This window comes from Sturnira hondurensis, unplaced genomic scaffold (assembly GCF_014824575.4).
Source record: "Sturnira hondurensis isolate 20B ecotype Veracruz unplaced genomic scaffold, ASM1482457v3 Scaffold0006496, whole genome shotgun sequence".
NCBI lineage: Eukaryota > Metazoa > Chordata > Mammalia > Chiroptera > Phyllostomidae > Sturnira > Sturnira hondurensis.
Window position 1 is genome coordinate 20,531,934 of NW_028079127.1, and position 17,522 is coordinate 20,549,455.

At 57.1% G+C, this 17,522-nt stretch overlaps 1 protein-coding gene across 5 annotated transcripts in view; it reads left to right on the forward strand.

The window, feature by feature from the left end:
• The window catches only part of PFKFB4 (6-phosphofructo-2-kinase/fructose-2,6-biphosphatase 4), a 29,854-nt gene extending 12,589 nt beyond the window's left edge, over positions 1 to 17,265 (forward strand). For 3 of the 5 annotated variants that reach the window (XM_037049807.1, XM_037049806.1, XM_037049809.1), the window contains exons 4-14: positions 1,590 to 1,656; positions 4,152 to 4,226; positions 4,576 to 4,632; positions 5,317 to 5,438; positions 7,357 to 7,564; positions 8,086 to 8,232; positions 10,596 to 10,700; positions 12,018 to 12,147; positions 12,252 to 12,314; positions 13,088 to 13,152; positions 14,481 to 16,447. In XM_037049807.1, the coding sequence (XP_036905702.1) occupies positions 1,590 to 1,656; positions 4,152 to 4,226; positions 4,576 to 4,632; positions 5,317 to 5,438; positions 7,357 to 7,564; positions 8,086 to 8,232; positions 10,596 to 10,700; positions 12,018 to 12,147; positions 12,252 to 12,314; positions 13,088 to 13,152; positions 14,481 to 14,540 (1,099 nt within the window). In that variant the 3' untranslated portion in view covers positions 14,541 to 16,447. Of the gene's footprint in view, positions 1 to 1,589; positions 1,657 to 4,151; positions 4,227 to 4,575; positions 4,633 to 5,316; positions 5,439 to 7,356; positions 7,565 to 8,085; positions 8,233 to 10,595; positions 10,701 to 12,017; positions 12,148 to 12,251; positions 12,315 to 13,087; positions 13,153 to 14,480; positions 16,448 to 17,106 lie in introns of those variants that run through there. The other 2 variants (XR_005067013.1, XM_037049810.1) reach the window with 2 other exon arrangements.
• Positions 17,266 to 17,522: the final 257 nt, after the last annotated feature.

The following is a 17,522-nucleotide window of genomic DNA, read 5'->3' on the forward strand; positions in this document are numbered from 1 at the left end:
AGGCACTGGAAAAAAAAAGATGAACAATAAAAGGACAGCAAACACACAGTTATTAACAACCACACCTAAAACAAAAGCAAACCAAGAAGACAGCTAGATCAGGAGTGGAACCATAGAAATGAAGAACACATGGAGGGTTAGAAACAGGGGGGTGGGAGGAGGAGAAGGGGGGAGAAGATACAGAAAATAGCATAGATGGTAGGCAGAAAATAGATAGGGGGGAGGGCGAGAATAGTGGGGGAAATATAGAATCCAAAGAACTTGAGACACGTGGTTATAAACTAAGGGGGGGAGAATGGTTGCGGAGGGAGGGTGTGGGTGGAGGGGAATGAAGGGGGGGAATAGAACAACTGTAATGGTATAATCAATAAAATATATTAAGAAGAAAAAAAAATGAAAGAGAAAAGAAACATCTATCGGTTGCCTCCTGTACACGCCTGGCTGGGGACCAAATCCACAACCTGGACGCGTGCCCTGACTGGGGATCAAATCTGTAACCTTTTGGTACATGAGATGGTGCTCGAACCACCTGAACATCCTGGCCAGGACTAAGATTAGAAAAGAAAGAATCAGTGCAGAGAGCTGTTTACTATTCACATTCTCAGACCCCAGCCCAAGGTCAGCCTTGCCCCAGGCCTTTGGAAGGTCGACGGTCGGTGTTCTCAGGCTGCTGTGTTAACCTTTTCCACATGTGGTCCCACAACACGGGAAGGTGGGTGCCCACACATGCTTGCAAACATCTGTATATCCCTCGGCATACGTAGGCATGTACATACTAGTGCCCACCATATACACATACATGGACACATGCACTAACACACACTGACCACACTTGCGCTCATACCACATGAAGGCATGTGTGTATACCCCCATGCACTCACATGGGAGTTCACATGTGCACACCCTGAATGCCCATTTGGACACATACAAAAACCCATACTTGTGCGTGAGTGCACACACATGTACTCCATGCACACATGTGTGCACACTCAGTCATGCCTGTGCCTTTTCAGTCACCGCACACAAGAGCTTGGGGACACTGGGGTGTTTTCTCCAGGGACTGGTGCCCTCCAGTCCCGTTCAGTTCAGTTCTGACACCACCCACTGGGAGCAGCCTCAGCTCCGCAGGTTAAGGGCTCAACCCCCTCGACCACCTTTACTGTGAACACCAGTCGCCAGTCCCTGGGGGGGCTACCCGTGCTGCTGACTGACCTTCTGTATCTCTGGGGTTTCCACAGCCACCTCCTCGGTTCAGTAATTTTCTAGAACCGCTCACAGAGCTCAGGAACATGCTTTAGTTACATTTACTGGTTTATTATAAAAGATAAAACTCGGGAGCAGCCAGACGGAGAGTCGCCCAGACAGGGACGGGGCATCCATGCCCTCTCAGGGCGCATGGCCCTCCCAGCACCTCCGAGTGTTCACCAACCTGGACGCTCTCCAGCTCTATTTGTTCGTGGGTTCTCGTGGAGCTCAAGGTGACCTGCAGCCCACCCCCTCTCCTGTCCTGGGGAGGGTATGTCCCTTACCCGCTGCCTTCCTACAGCCCAGGTCAGGTCCTGGCTGACCCCGTGTTTTCTCCCCTGAAGGCAGTGTGCCCTGGCAGCCCTCGGTGACGTCCGGCGGTTCCTTACTGAGGAGGGGGGACATGTGGCGGTGAGTGTGATACCCTGGCAACACCTGGGAGAGATATGTGGGAGCCCATAGGCATCCACCCCTTTGCTCACCAGGCCTCCAGAGGGGAAGGCAAGGTGTGTGTGCCCCGGATGCTCCTCAGGGACCAGCCCCTGCAGAAAGTCTGCAGCTACTCTGCAGGGGGCTGGATGTGGGCTAGGCATTTCCCTCTGGGCTTGTGGTTGTCTGTGACTCTGCAGGACTTCCGAGTGCTGACATTGTTGGCCACCTCATAGGTTAGAGGGATCATGTTACCTGGTCTTGAGAAAATGTGATTTCTCTGCCCTAGGAAGAATCCCGTCCAGCATTTAGAGGCTGTTCCGGGAACCAGTTGAGTCCTGGGTGAGGGAATATGCCCATGGGTTGGGCTCCTCTAGTCAGGTGCAAGGGGCCGGGCAAGCAAGGCTGAGCAAGGCGTCTGCAGGAGAGGGTCCTATCCACCCCCATGTGCAAACACAGAAACTGTGTTTTCCTTACTTCTTCCCTACTTTTTCCCTCCAGAGTGCCATCTGGAGCACTCTGTCCCCCAGCTCCATCTGGATCAGTTGCCCTCTAGGTCTGTGGCACAGTTGCCGCACGGGGACTTGCCTCCCCCCTCCGACTTGAGTATCCCACTCTTGGATCTGTCGTCTTCCTCTTCCGTGGCTTACTAACTTATTTTGCTGGAGCACGTCCTCCAGTAGCTTTCTGAGAAAGGTACTTTGGAAGTAAATCTCCCAACACCTTACATGTCTAGAAATGTGTATTTTATCCTTATAGTTGGTTATTGGCTACAGAGTCGAGGTGGGAAGTCCTTTCCCCGTAGAATTTCCACAACATGACTCCTTTGCACTATGGCTTCTAGTGTGCCTGTGGGAAAGTCTGACGTCATTCTGACTCGCTGATATCCCTGAAAGTTTCGTGGAAGGGGCTGGGGTCCCGCCTTAGCCATTCCCCTGGGGGGCCTGTGGGGTCTCCGGGACGAGGCATCTCACAGTGAGTCTTCTGCCCTCTACCATGCTGGGTCCCTCGGTTGTTCTCGGCAGGACTCTCCCCAGGGAGCCTGAGGAGTTGCTGTGTCTCAGTCCTTGGGTAAATCCGCCACTTTCTGATAAGTGATTACCCACTTGACTCTGATTTCCGGTTTCTTTTTCTAGAACTGCCCCGGTGTCAGCACACTAGGCTGGATCCCTAACTTTATCTTTTTTCTGTTATTTTTTTCTCTCTTTTTTGTCTTACTTTCAGGGAAAACGTCTCAATAGTGGTTGAAATTTTTAAAAAGTTCCTGTGCTAACATTTTAATTTCCAAATTTTCAAATTTCTTGTTCTCTGTTTCAATTTATTACAACTCTTTTGTTGGTTTTTTTGTTTTATTTTTGTTGTTCTTGTTGGTTTTTTGTTTTTTTTGCTGATTTTAGAGAGAGGGGAAGGGAGAGACAGAGAAACATCGATTTGTTGTTCCATTTATTTATGCATTCATTGGCTGGTTCTCTTTGTGCCCTCACCAGGGATCGAACCTGCAACCTTGGTGTATTGAGACAATGCTCTAACTGACTGAGCTACCTGGCTAGGGCCAGAACTCTGCTCTTATTTTGTGGTTATCAGAGTGTTCTTGACATTTTCTTTTTTTCCATGCTCTGTCTTCATTTTCTCGAAGTTCCTTTTATTGCTTGATTTATTTTGTTTTTCACATGAGAGGTTTTTTTTGGAGTATCCAGCGAGCCCTGGTTGCACGAGCCCTGGTTTTTCCTTTTGAGAAAGGGAAGCAGGAAAGCTGTTTGATGCGCATGGGCGTGAACTGCCCCTCAGGGTGCCCAGGCGGCCCCAGGGGCTTCCAGAGCAGCCCAGGCGGCCGAGCCGGCTGGACGAGGTGGGGCAGCCGGACCTGGGGCTCCGCAGGCTCTGTGTTACAGGGCCACGGTCCACCTCCTCCACCTCCTGTCCCTTTTGCCAGAGACGCCTGTGCCCCTGCCCTTGCCCCTCGTGATTCTGCACGAGTGGGTGTGCTGTGGGCCGTGGGGGCTTGTGTGGGTTTCCCGGTTGTCCAGAGTCAGTGGCTGTGTGTCTGACAGAACCTCATGACGTCTCCCCTTCCTTCCCCTTGCCTGTTCTCTGTATCCTGTTCCCAGTCCACTGGGGTCTCAGGATGGAGTGGAGATAAATATGGGTTCAGTTCTCCAGGTTTAACTGGTTTCACAGGATATCCTGTCAGTCAAACGTGAACTGAGCGCCTGCTGTATACATAGCAGTGCTGAGCGCATCCTCCGTGCCAAGGGTTTGCTGCCCTGCAGGAGCGAAGCTCACCCATTCCTTCCAGCTCCCTGGGGATGTGTCCCCAAGGAAGGGAGGACCAGCCCAGCCCTGGCAGGTCTGTAGGAGACTGGGGAGGGGGGGATCCCGGCCAGCAGCCGGTCCCCGTGAGAGAGCCAGCCCCGCAGCTGTGGGTGGCACCCCCTTCTCTAGGGCCAGAGGCCCAGTTAACCACAGTTTGGTCCTAGGTTTTTGATGCCACAAATACCACCCGTGAGCGGAGGGCGACCATCTTTAATTTTGGGGAACAGAACGGCTACAAGGTGAGACCTTATTGGGCTCAAGTCCTTGGCTGGGCACATTTGGGCTCTCTGGGGCCCCTGTCATGCGTATGGGACAGGTTAGCCCCCGATGGATTCGGGGTGAGAGGGGCTGTTTTTCTCCAGCTAGGGTCTTCTTTCCTGGGAGGCCGGGGTCTTGGTGGCCAAGTCCTGGAGAAGGTGGCACCTGCTTTGGTTCCATGTTTCTGGACCCTGCTCCCAACCCAGGGCCTCGGGGACCCAGCTGCTCAGCTTGGCCCTCAGTGGGGTGGGGGGCTCTGTGGGGCCAGGCCCAGAGCCCTAACTGTGTCCGTGGTCCCTTCCCTCCTGCTGGCCCTGGTCCTTCCTGCAGACCTTCTTCGTTGAGTCCATCTGTGTGGACCCTGAGGTCATAGCTGCTAACATCGTGGTGAGTGACACTTCTGACGTGGATGGGACAGTTATACAACCAAGGTGGCATGTGACACTTAGGTTCCCCTCCAGGTTTGGGCTTGTGCCCAGACCAGCCTTAATTTGGATTTTCTGAACCTTGGGGCCGGGGGTGGGAGAGAGTAGAATGCTGGGTCAGGTGAGCCTTCCCCCACACCTTCTTCCAGGGCTTTGTGGCAGGCAGGCCTTCATTCTGCTCCCCCCCTTCCCTTCCCCCGCACAATCCCCTGGGCAATGGGGAGAAGCTTCGACCCCTGGGTCGGGGGTGGAGGGTGGTGTTCACATTTCGAGAAGGAGGCTTGGCCCCTCTCCCCTGCCCTCTCATTATTCAAGGAACGAACATCTAGGTTTGGGGAGTTCCTTCAGGTGGGGAGGGTCTTCCAGGCTCCTTGCCCCTGGGGCTCCCCCCTCCCCCATCCCACAAAGATGAGGGGCTTGACTTCAGAATGCCCAGGAATGCTCTTTCAGCACCAGTGTGGGGACCAGAAGGCCACTGGACTCTTCTTAATGCGCCCGTGGTTGGCCTCCAGCCTGTGCTCTGGCCTTGGCCTGGCTTTCAGCCCAGGGCCCGCACCCCCAGCCCCACCCCAGCACCCTCCTTGGTCTCTGGCCCCATTTGGCCTCCAGCCCTGATGTGTCCTCACTTTGTGCCTGGCTCCGGCAGCAAGTGAAACTGGGCAGCCCTGACTATGTCAACCGTGACAGCGACGAGGCCACAGAGGACTTCATGAGGCGCATCGAGTGCTATGAGAGCTCGTACGAGCCTCTGGATGAGGGCCTGGACAGGTGAGTGAGGACAGCCCCGTGTCCAGACCCCGCCATGGGTGGGCAGCAGGGGCCCCCTCGGGGGCCACCCAGCAGGCAGAGGTGGTCTGGCTGTTTCTATTTTCGCCTTGGGGCAGACGTTGTGGGCCAACGGCAAGTGGCCGAATCCCTGCTGCCTTGCCGGAGCTCTGCACATCCGAGTTCTCTACTGTTCCATCATAAGATCAAGCCTGGTTTCGGTGCAGAGGGTCCTCCCACAGGCATTTGCAAACAGGACTTACTCTTTTTAAAACGCACAGTCTGCATTTTGAGAAGGGGGAGCAGTGGCCAGACTCTGCCTGGGAACAGCTGACAGTGGCTGGTGTGGCAAAGCCTCTCCTTCCCACTGGAGAGGAAGATCCAGCACGAGTGAGTGGCGGGCGGGGACGGGCCTTTAGGTCTGTGGTGGGCATGGCCGTGTTCCCCAGGACGGACTACTATGGGCTGACTTGCTGGCCGTGGTTTGCCGACCCCCAGCTTGTATAAGTGGTGGCGGCGCTTCAGGAAAGAGCAGGTGGTCCCTTGGTAAAGTGTTGCACAGTCTTTACAAACCAGACCAGAGACGTGGGCCAGTGCCTGTTACGCAGCAGGAAGTGACAAGGCTGGAGTGTGACTCTGTGCTTGGGTCTCTTATAATTACATAAGAATAAGCAAGGCCTGCGAACCAAGGGGAGAAGCAGCTGGTGGAGGGCTGGTTTGGGGTCTGGACTCCTGAACTGGCTCTGAGTCCAGCTGGGCTGTCCAGCCTGCCCATGCTGTTAGAACCACACAGCACTTGCTCTCTGGATCTCTGGTTTTCCTTGTGTCCCCTGCTCTCCCAGATGGCATTTCTCCTCGTGGTTCTGTGATGTGACCGCAGTAGAGGAGCTTGTCTGGACTCACTCCTGCTGGACAGTCAGTAAATGCTGCTGCTATTTTTTTTAGAGAGAGAGGAAGAAAGAGAGAGAGCGAAACATCAGTTGGTTGCTTTCCATATGTGCCCTGACTGTGGACCAAACCTGCAACGCAGGCATGTGCCCTGACCAGGAATTGAACCCCTAACCTTTTGGTGTATGGGACAATGCTCTAACCAACTGAGCCACCTGGCCAGGGCAGTTGGGGCTGTTTTTGGTGGCAGTGTCTGTAACACCCCAAAACCTAGATGGACATCCTATGGTCTGGCCAGTGAGAACACCCAGAGGGCTCTGGACTGAACCTGAGCCCAGTGCCTGAGAAATCCCACCTTTCCTCCTGCTGCCCGACCCCTCCACAACCATAAACAGAAAAGCAGGCTCTCCAGGCTGCAAGGTCATACAGGCGCAAAGCAGGCGAAGTCAGCTGCTGCCACCAGCACAGTCCTCCTGTGCCTCTCGCCCCACCCGCCTGCCACCTGCTGGGGGTGTGGCAGCCACTCTGTGCATGAATGACCTGGGCTGAGCTCCAGGGGGAGAGGTCAGCAGGGGAAGGAAAGGCCAGGTCCGTGGATGGCTGACCAGGAAGAGAGGAGGGCAAGAGCACTTGTGAGCTACTTCCCGATCGCTCCTCGAGAAAACAGTCTCTTTCATGTTCACCTATGGACAGTGCGGTGAGAGTCAGAGACAGGCAGGAGCGGCCTGGGGGACGCAGAGCAGTGGTGAACAGTACAGTGCAGTCCAACCCCCCACCCCCGGGCTTTGGGTGTCACCTTTCGGGAGCCTGAGTGCTGAGCACCTCCCACGGGGTTTGTGTGTCATGGGTGTGCTGTCACTCTTGCCTCGCCCTGTCACTCACACACCAGCTGATGGCTCTGTGTGTTGTGATGTCCAGCCTGGTGCTCAGAGAGGCCAGGGTCTGCCGCCAGTTCTTCTGGCCGGCAGAATGTGCCCTCCCTCGAGGGCCCTGGTCACACTCACAGGCTGGTCCTGACCCTCTCTCCGGAAAGGGATCTGTCGTACATCAAGATCATGGACGTGGGGCAGAGCTACGTGGTGAACCGAGTGGCCGACCACATCCAGAGCCGCATCGTGTATTATCTCATGAACATCCATGTCACCCCCCGCTCCATCTACCTCTGCCGGCACGGGGAGAGCGAGCTCAACCTCAAGGGCCGGATCGGCGGGGACCCAGGACTGTCCCCCCGGGGCCGGGAGGTCAGTGTGTGTCTGTGCAAAGGCACCTCAGGGCGGCGGTGGTGTGGGCAGGGGCCAGGGCTGGGCTCCAGCTCATGTAGCTGATGTGTAATCATCGATCGAGATGGATCACCTTCATTCAGTCTAGAATGTTCCAAACATGTAGAGAAAGTCACCAAGCATGAAGCAGATGCCTGGATCTCTGGCTGTCATGTGAGCTGTCCCCTTGGAGAGGCGTGACATCCTGGGAGTGCCCCAAGTCCCTGCAGTGCAGCTGATGGCTGTGCCACAGTCTAGGGGTGATATTGAGGCCTTGGTGGGGAAGTCATACAGCATTGGGAACATGGTCAAGGGTCGGGGGCAGTGGCAGGGGACCTTGTGGGTCACTGGAACTATGCTCAGGGTCTGGGAGGAATGCACAGGGTGTGGGTGTCACTGAGAGGTCAGTTCATGTTTTTACCAAACCTGTGTTCCCTGAGGCTGGCCATGACCTCGGGAACCGTGTGTCTCTGGGGCCTGAATTCACTTGTAATGTGTTTCAGTTTGCCAAGAGTCTGGCCCAATTCATCAGTGACCAGAACATCAAGGACCTGAAGGTTTGGACCAGCCAGATGAAGAGGACCATCCAGACGGCCGAGGCTCTGGGCGTGCCCTACGAGCAGTGGAAGGTCCTCAACGAGATCGATGCGGTGATTAACCACCGACTCTTCCTCCCTGGCCCAGGGCCCCCGGGCTGACCACACTCGGCCAGGGTGGCCACGTGGGCGAGGGTCAGCGGAGCTTTCTCCCTAACTTTCCTTTGTTGTTTAGGGTTTCGATGTCTCCTTCTCCCTGCCTTCCCACCATTCCTTTCCTCTTTTGCCTTTGACTGTCTACATCAGCCAGAACTGATTTTGACATAAGCCTTAAATATGACCTTCCCCCAGTTACTTCTAATGATGATTATCTCTAACCATCTGTCTTTTTCCTGTTGATTTACTGTATCTACTTTTTTTTAATAAGCAAAGATACTTTAAAAAATATATTTATTTATTTTTAGAGAGAGGGGACAGGAAGGAGAAAGAGGGAGAGAAACATCAATGTGTGGTTGCCTCTCATGTGTCCCCCACTGGGGACCTGGCCTGCAACCCAGGCATGTGCCCTGACTGGGAATCGAACCGGCGACCCTTTGCTTCACAGGCCCACGCTCAATCCACTGAGCTACACCAGCCAGGGCTACTGTATCTACTTTTATTTTCGGTTCTTACATATGATTTGTATATCTGTTCAAATACCAGTATCACAGTTTTAATTGTGACAGTGTTTTACTATATATACCGGCCACTTGATATCTTCTGTGAGGTCTTTTGCTCTTTTTTCCTCTGTTGGGTTGTCTGCCTTTTTCTTGTCGATTTGTAGGCATTCTTGGTGTGCTCCACTCGGGATACGACGCATGCCTGGTCCTTTCTGACCGAGTGTGGGGCGTTTCGTGTGAACACTCGCGGAGACAATCTGAGGTTCAGGCTGACGTCACCTTTCTCCTAGGATTAACCTTCGCTCTGGCAGGGAGTTGGGGCAGACCCCCCTTGGTCTACTCAGAGTTATTGGAAAGCTGCGTTTGAGCTTCGTGGCAGCTACTCAGTTTTTCAGGTCCCCCTCCTAGAGTTTTCTGTTGGAAAACTTGTGGTCCCCAAGCCTCTGGTTTTTGTCTCCTGACCCCAAGATTGCTGACAGCCCCACCGAGCTTCCGTCCGTTCAGTCCCTACCTCCTCCTTGTATTCTTTTCCCCCAGTTTCATTGAAACGTAACTGACATGTAACATTATATTAGTTTAAGGTGTACGGCATGATAATTTGATGCATGTGTATATCTCAGAGTGATCACCACAATAAGTTAATGTTCATCACCTCACATTGTTACAACTCCCCCCGCCCCCGCCCATGTAGTGAGAATTTTTAACATCTGCTTCCTTAGCAACTTTCAAATATATGTTATAATATTGGTAACTATAGTCACCATGCTGAAAGTTGGTGCCTTTGACCCCCTCTACCCATTTCCCCACCCCCTGGCTTCTCCTCTTTTTTTTTTTTTTTTTTAAGATTTTTAGATTTTTATTGCCCTGGCTGGTGTGGTTCAGAGAATCAAGTGCCAACCTGCGAACCAAATGGTCACCAGTTCGACTCCCAGTCAGGGCACATGCCTGGGTTGCAGGCCAGGTCCCCAGTGGGGGGCGCACAAGAGGCTGCCTCTCATGTGCCCCTAACTGGGGACCCGGCCTGCAACCCCGGAAACGGTTGTTGAGGCCGAGGAAGGGACAAGCGGGCAGAGGAAGCACTAGCAGGACCCCGGGCAGAGGCCGGGGGCCCGGCATTGAAGGGGCTGTTGGGGAGTCTGCGGATGAGCAGCCAGTGAGGTGGGAGGGGCACTGAGAGGAGGCAGTGGTCAGTGTGGTGGATACCCCAGGGGGCCAGGCTGCGAACTGACCACCGGGATGCAATTACAAGGTCACTGGGCGTCTGGGCACGAGCCGGGTGGGGCTGGTGCCCAGGGGGAGTGGGTGGGGAAGTGAATGGGAGGCAAGGAGGCTGAGCCCAGGGAGACTCGGCCGTCTGTCTGTAAGCTGACAAGGAGGGGCTGATAGAAAGGGAGGGCGGGAGGGGGTCCTGTGCGGAGACAGAGGCCCAGATTCTGTAGGAGTGGGGGTGTGTCCTGAATGACGCAAGTGCAGTCTGGCTTTGTAGTCAGTCTGCACAAAGTCTGTACTGAGAAGTAGCATGTCCACAGCACAGAAGACCAAAGACACATTAGAAAAGTTACACAGTTGCTTTCTAATTGGGGAACTGGGTCATGGATGGTCGGAAAAGATGGAAAAGACGTTCTGATAACTTTGTACAAATAGGGGGCTGCCCTCCTGTTCAGTGTTCCCACAGGGCCTGCTCTTCCCAGGCAGGTCCCTGCTCCAGGCTAGGAGGGCCTCCATGGCCCAGGAACCTGGTCCCCTCTGCCCAGCCCCCCTCCCCAGGGCTGATCCCCGGCCTGGCATGGGAAATGTAACGACCCGGTGTCTCCCTAGGGCGTCTGTGAGGAAATGACCTACGAGGAAATCCAGGATCATTATCCATTGGAGTTCGCCCTGCGGGACCAGGACAAATACCGCTACCGGTACCCCAAGGGCGAGGTAGGTGGGCTTTGGGTGCTTAGTCTCAGGCAGGTGCTGCCTGCCTGGGAGGACCACCTGTTGTGGCTGAGGCCCTGTGGGGCCCCGTGGGAGCCACGAGGGCAGCACAGGGGCTGGCCTCAGAGGTAGGCCAGGCTGGTTGTATCCCTCATCTCTACCACTTCTCGGCCGTGTGGCCTGGGCTGTAGTCCCCTCCTTGGGTAGTGGAAGGACGGTGCCGCGCAGGCCTCCCGACCTTGAGGCCCATTGGGTCCCTGCTCCTTGTCACCTCCCACATTGCCCACCCCCTTCCCCAGGGGCATCTTGGGATGATCCCACTCTCCCTGGAGCTTCAGACCTTACCCCCAGCCCTGAATCCAGACCTAGGGGGAATCTTCTCAGATGAGGCAGGCCTAGGCCCCAGGTCGGGAACAAGGCAACCTCAGGGCATGACCCAGGACAGTGGCCAAATCAAAATACCCAACACAGACATATGTGTGCCCACGCATGGAAGCTCCCCCCACAGGGGCCAGGCTCACAGGCAGGCCCTCGTGCCGTCCCGTCCCCAGGAACAGGACAGCTCTGGGTAGCGTAGGTATTCCCCCACCATGCTGTAGGGCAGAGCTCAGGTTTAGAACCAGCCCGAGAACAGGGGAAAGAAACAAAGCAGCTACCGCTCGACCTTGGGAACACAGGGGTGGGGGCCAGGAGGGAAATCGCAGTTACCCCAGAACCGGTTCAGGACATCCCCCAGCTCCTGGTGCTGCTCCAGGGCTCAGCCTCCTGGTGGAAATCTCCAAACCTCCTGGGTGCAGGGAGAGGAACCAAGCAGGCGGACTGCAGGGGCCAGGGTGTTCCTGGGACCTCAGGTGTTTCCAGCAAGTGAGCTCTGGAAGTTTTGTGTGGGTTGGGGGATCTTTGCTCCCCCTGTCCCCACCTGCTATGAACTGGAAGGGAGCTGTATATTTTCCATGTCACCAGTTGCCAGGGTCCTATGGGTGGGCACAGAGATGGCCCCTTGGGATGGCAGCCTGAGATCCAGCCCCACCCTCTCAGTCCTACTGGGACCTGCCCCTGGGCTGGTGGAGGTGACCCCTGTCCCAGACTGCCAGTCCTCCCCAGTCCCTCAGCTTCCCTCTCAGGGTGACTTCTCACTGTCGCAGTCCTGAGGTCGGGAGGGCCCCAGCCCTGAGCTGCCCAGTCCTGTGCCCTCTGGAGCCAAGCTGGGGGAGGCCTGGCCACAGCAGCTCTGGGAGCAAGGAAGTGGCCCACCACCCAGGATGGATCCTCCCTACCCCCGCCCTGGAGCTGGGCCTGAGCAGGGGCTTGCCCTTGCAGTCCTACGAGGACCTGGTCCAGCGACTTGAGCCTGTCATCATGGAGCTGGAGAGGCAAGAGAACGTGCTGGTCATCTGCCACCAGGCTGTGATGCGCTGCCTGCTGGCCTACTTCCTGGACAAGACGGCAGGTGCGGGCCCTGCCCCAGGGGGGGGGGGCGGCATGTATGACGGAGAGCGGGGACTGTGACCCTGGCGTCCCTGGAGTGCCAGCCCTCCCTGTCTGTGTCCACAGAAGAGCTGCCCTACCTCAAGTGCCCACTGCACACAGTGCTGAAGCTGACCCCCGTGGCATACGGTAGGAGGCTTCCCGCGCACCGCCCTGCCTGCCATGTCTACAGGGTCCCGTGACTTGCCGCACATCCCCTGCAAACTCCACTAGGGGCTCACTCCTCCTCCCTCCATCCCCCTACCCTTCCCGATTTGCTTTTAATTTTTTTGATTTCCATTTCCGTGGCCACAGGACGCCTCCCCAGTGGCCCTGCTTAACCAGCACCCACCTGAGTGAAGGGCTTTTCGACTGGCTTTTCCAAACCCCCACCTCTGCCTTGGGCCGTGCCAGCGGAGACCCCAGGCAGCTTCCCATGAGCTATGGGGTCTGGGCACGTCACCTTCAACACAGGTCACCAGGCGTCTTGGGGGGCTGTGCCCTTGGAGGATGAGTACAGCTCAGTGGCAGCTGGTGTCACACCAGTGTGCTCATCCTCTGGGCCCCCATTGCACTGAGCACCTGGCACTATTCGACCAGGCGGGGCATGGGTGGTCTGGGGGCCCCCAGGACTGAGCATAGGGACCCCGAGCTGAGCGCGGCCTGTGGCTCCTTAGACCTTGCCCCCGGGGTCTTCAGTGTGGGCTCCTCACCGAGGCTGCGCTGGGCAGTGGCATTTGACAAGCAGGGACCTAACAAGGTGCCGTGTCCTTCCTGACGGGGGCCCCCAGGAAGCTGTCTGTGGGGGGTGGGAGGGCAGGGTAAGACCTGTTCTTTCCTCAGCAGCCAGAGGAGAAGGTTCTGCCCTCCATGGCTGCAGCTGCCGTTCAGGAGGGGAATGGCTTTGTGTCTTCCTTCGGCAGGTTGTAAAGTGGAGTCCATATACCTGAACGTGATGGCGGTGAACACGCACCGGGACAGGCCACAGGTACCAGCGGGGTCACTGCTGCGGTGGCAGCAGCTCCCCGGGGGTGTCTAGGCACGTCCAGGCCCGGGCCCAGCTGGCTTGACTTCTCCCGCAGGCTGCTGTCCTGTCTGCAGGGGGAGGCCGTGGTCTGGGGGTGGCGCTGCCCTGGGGGTGGGGAAACCCCTGGAGCCGGGCCACGAAGCTAGGATACCCCTGAGCTGGGGTGTGGCTGGCTCCTGAGCAGCCCCCAGTGGAGGTCTGAGCCAAGGAGGGTGTCCAGGTGGGGAGGAGGTTGGAGGCCCACAGTGGGCAGGTGAGGGTTCTTCCATTCCCCCCCAGCAGCCCAGGCTCCTGAGCACCTTTTCCAGCTCAAGCGGCTTCACAAATGGAAACAGTGTGATTTACTGGGGGAAGGGCTGCACAGAGGCTAAGGGCCTTGGCACTGGGCAGGTTTTTCTGCAGAAGAGCAGCTCGCTACCCTGTGTTCTCCCCGAGCCTCGCCGAAGATAGAAGCACCTCGAAGTGTTTCCCAGAATCGCTTTCTCTGCCCATGTGGGGTCCTTCTGTCACTTCGGCTACCTCTCCCACTGAGGCCAAGCGCAGACCGCCCCTTCCAACCCCTATGCCCAGAGTCCCCTGCATCAAGAAGTCCCATGGGGCCTGCTGCCACCCATGACGGGGTGTTCTGGGCCCTGGGCAGCCCCTTGGCCTTGAGCCCCTCAGGCAGCTGGAGGGTGACCGGAAGCAGTCTGGCTCCCTCGCTTGTGTCCGGGCAACTAAGGGAAGCAGTTTCCCACAACCTTGAGAATGGGCCTGAGAAGTAGTGTTCTCATAGCCCTGAGGCTGGGTCCGATAAACGGTTCCCTGTAACACTGAGTGGGCTCGCATGCACAGAATCTCCCTGTGTTTACCGGTGTCCTGCTGACCACACCAGTCATCTTGCAGCCTGTCAGGACCTGGTTCGGGTGCAAGACAGCAGGGGTGTGTGGTGTGTCTTCCCAGAGCTGCTGCCCCTCACCTGGGCCTATCACCATCCCATTGCCCCTGGTCTGGTCCAGGCGCCCCCACAGGTGACCAGGGATGACGTCCTAACCAGCATCCTTCGTGCTGCTTGTAGGGGCACCCTCAGCCCCATTTCTGTCCTTGTGTTTGTCCACCAGCCATGTGTGAAGAGGCACTTGAGCCCCAGCTCTTAGGGAAGGTCGGGGCCTGGAGTCGCCAGCTGGGCTCCTCGGAGGGAGGACGTGGGCCCGGACACCGCGGCACAAGGGAGCAGATGTGCAGTGGGACGGCAGGTGCCATCCGTTCCTGGCGCAGGACAAATGTTCTGTGTTTCTATTTTTGTGCAGAATGTAGACATCTCGCGGCCTCCAGAGGAAGCCCTTGTCACAGTCCCTGCCCACCAGTGACCCCGTCTCATCCACTGCGACACCCGGGCAGGCATTGGTCTCTGCAGAACCCCCGTCCCTGTGACAGTCGCCATGCAGGAACACCCTCAAAGCCATGTGTGGCCAGAGCCCCAACACCCGTAGCACCCCTGTCCACCTGTTTCCTGTTGACAGTGACAGGGTTGCGCCCGATGCTGCTGGAAATCGTTTGGCCGGACTGCACCCACGTCGGGGTGGTGCGAAGTCGCCAGCGCCCGGTCCTGCTCTGGTAGCCTTCAGGTCTTCCCTTTCACCGTCGGGTTGGCTCTCTGAAGTGTGAAACCATAAAATGTGAAACTGGGTGTTCCCACCGTGGCCAAGCTGCCTGGGCGCCCCTGGGGACCCCTGCAGGGGCGCTGCTGGCCTGTCTGTGGCCAGCTCCTGAGCCAGAGGCGCGAGAGGCGAGGTCCTCACGGCTGCGGGGCTCTGTTGCCCCAGCGGAGAGGAGAGCCTTTGTCATGGAGCCTGGAGCTGGAGAGCCTCTGCCTCCTCGGACACCTGGGCGGCCAGGCCAGTGGGTCTGCGCCCCTCGGGAAGGTGACGGGCTCGCATGGCTGCGATGGGAGGCGCAGACATGTGCTGGAAGCTCAGCACCGTGGCCACCCTTCCCCGTCATGTACACTGGAGTATTTTGGGAGCTGGTGGCCAGGGGCCCCCTGCTCTCTCAGTGAAACCAGGGAAAGATGGGGGTCGGGGTGGTTGTTTGAATCACCTTCCCAGCGCACTTACCTGAAACTCGAGACTCGAGGGAGAGGCTGCCAGCCCATCTCCTTCCCCTCCCTGCCACCTTGCCCACTGGTCTTCCTCTGGGTCCTTGGGTCTGTGTCCACACAGGTGTGTGCACTGGGCCTGGGATGGGCATTTGCTGTGAAAGATTCAGAAAAGCCTGTGGTGGTCCTGCACAGCCTGGCCTGGCCTTGGTTGACCTCTACCTGTGGTGCTGAGCAGAGGGGAGGCTGGAACCCAGAGGCAGCCTTGGCGGGGGGCGGGGGGGCTTTCTCAGACACATAGCAGCTTTTTATTCACGTGCACAGGAGCCCCTTGAAAATGACCTTGGGAGTCTGCTATCTGTTACACCCCCGAGTCCTGTTGGGCCCAGACAAGCAGGCCAGACAGCAATCCCAGCTCTGTTTTATAGCCGGCAGATGCCAACAGGCTGGGGGGTGGGTGGGAAGATGTCTGGGTTTGTAGTGGAATGCCTGCTGCCCGCACGGGACCTTGGTGAAGCCAGGCCCTGGGACCCAAAGCCTTCTCAGGGCTGGGCCTGGCAGGGCAGCGCACCTGTCCCGTGCCCCAGGTGCCTCCTGCCCAGCGGGTGGTCATGATCTTGTGTGCTGCAGCCACTGTGGACAAACATGGTGGGGAGATGATGTTGGGTGAGGCCGGGGTAGCGTCCTCTCGGACTTATCTCCCGCCAGAGCCCCGGAGCCGGAGGACCAAGCCCCAGTCTTTGGGACAGAGGGACTTCTGCCTTTGCTCCTGTGTCCACTGGGGTTTTGGTGACTGGATCACATGGACACACTCACTCGTTAGTCATAGCTGGTCCCTTTGTCCCTTTGGTTGGTGGCACATATCTGTGGATGTCACCACCCCTCCAGGACCTCAGGCTGGCTGAGGCAAGACCAGTGAGGCCTCTTTGCTCTGTGTCCAGGGGGAGGTCAGGACATGCTCCCCTGGGTATGTCCCAGGGACTGGGCCTGGGGCCACAGCGTGGACTCAGGCAGCCCTTCCCGCCTCTGCCTGCAGTGGCTCTCAGCTGCCAGGCCTCAGCCAGGACAGTCACTGTGCTTCTGTGGTAGGTGTCTCCCTGGCGTGGGTGGTGTTGGGTCTCGCCGCACCTCACACTGTGTCCAGCATTCTTTGCAATAAATACATTTTTTAAAAATTCTCATCTAAGGTTCTCTCCTGGGGCCAGCCTGCAGACCCCATGTGTGGCCTCTCATGGGCACCTCTCAGGTCCCACCCCCAGGCCTTCCCGGGTCTGGAAAGAAAACTCTCCCTGGAGTGAGCTCTTGCTCTGCCCCTGAGCAGGAAGCACATGTGGGGATGGGGCGGACCCAGAGGGGACCACTGAAGTGAGGGTCTGAGGCCCCTGAAAATGTGGGTCCCTAACGTTGGCAGCCTTGGGGAGGGGAACTGGGCCCTGTCCAGGGTGGAGGGACTGCATGGCACCGTGTGTGGTGGGGTGTGCTGTTGGCTAGTTTAGTTACCACCTCCCTCGGGCTGGTGAAGGGGACAAGGGATCGGCTTTCCCTTTCCTGTGCTTCAGACTCTCATTGGAATTTCTACCCCTCTTGCCCTGGGGTTGGGCTTTCCGGGGCGCCGCAGGCAGCAGGGGTGCGCCTCTGTGGACGTGGTGGGCCTGGGCACGGCCAGGGGCCCACCTGTGCCGCTCTCGAGTGTCAGGGCAGAGGGTGGCTGTGGCTGCGCTGCTTCTGGGCCGCTTGGGGTCGCCAACAGCCATGGCTGCGTCCTACCCAGCTGTGTCGTGGTGGGTGACAAAGCCACCGGCTCAGAGGGCTCTCAGCTTCAACTATCTTCCTGGTAGGTGAGGCCAGGGGACAGCCTGGTGGTCCTCGTCCTGTGTCCCAGTGCTGAGCTCCTGGGGTGGACCCCTGACCTCCTGAGAGGCTTTGGCACATTTGAAGAAGGTGTTGAAGATTTTTAGCAGCAAAACCATAGCAGAAGGAATAAAATATAATCATCAGAATTTTCCTCTGGGCCCCATGTGCTACCACAGCCTAGAGAGAGCGGATGAATGGAATGAGTGCTGCTGTGAGGTGAGAACTTTGTATCATTTTCGGTTGCTAGGAAACAACGCCCTTAGGTAGGATCAGAGGGTGTTTGGATTGAATGAAATGTTGCAAAAACATAAGTTTCAGCAATATGTGAGTTATATTGATAATAATTACAAGTCATACATAATTACCACCTGCAGAGAGGACAGCTGCCAGCAGGATTCAC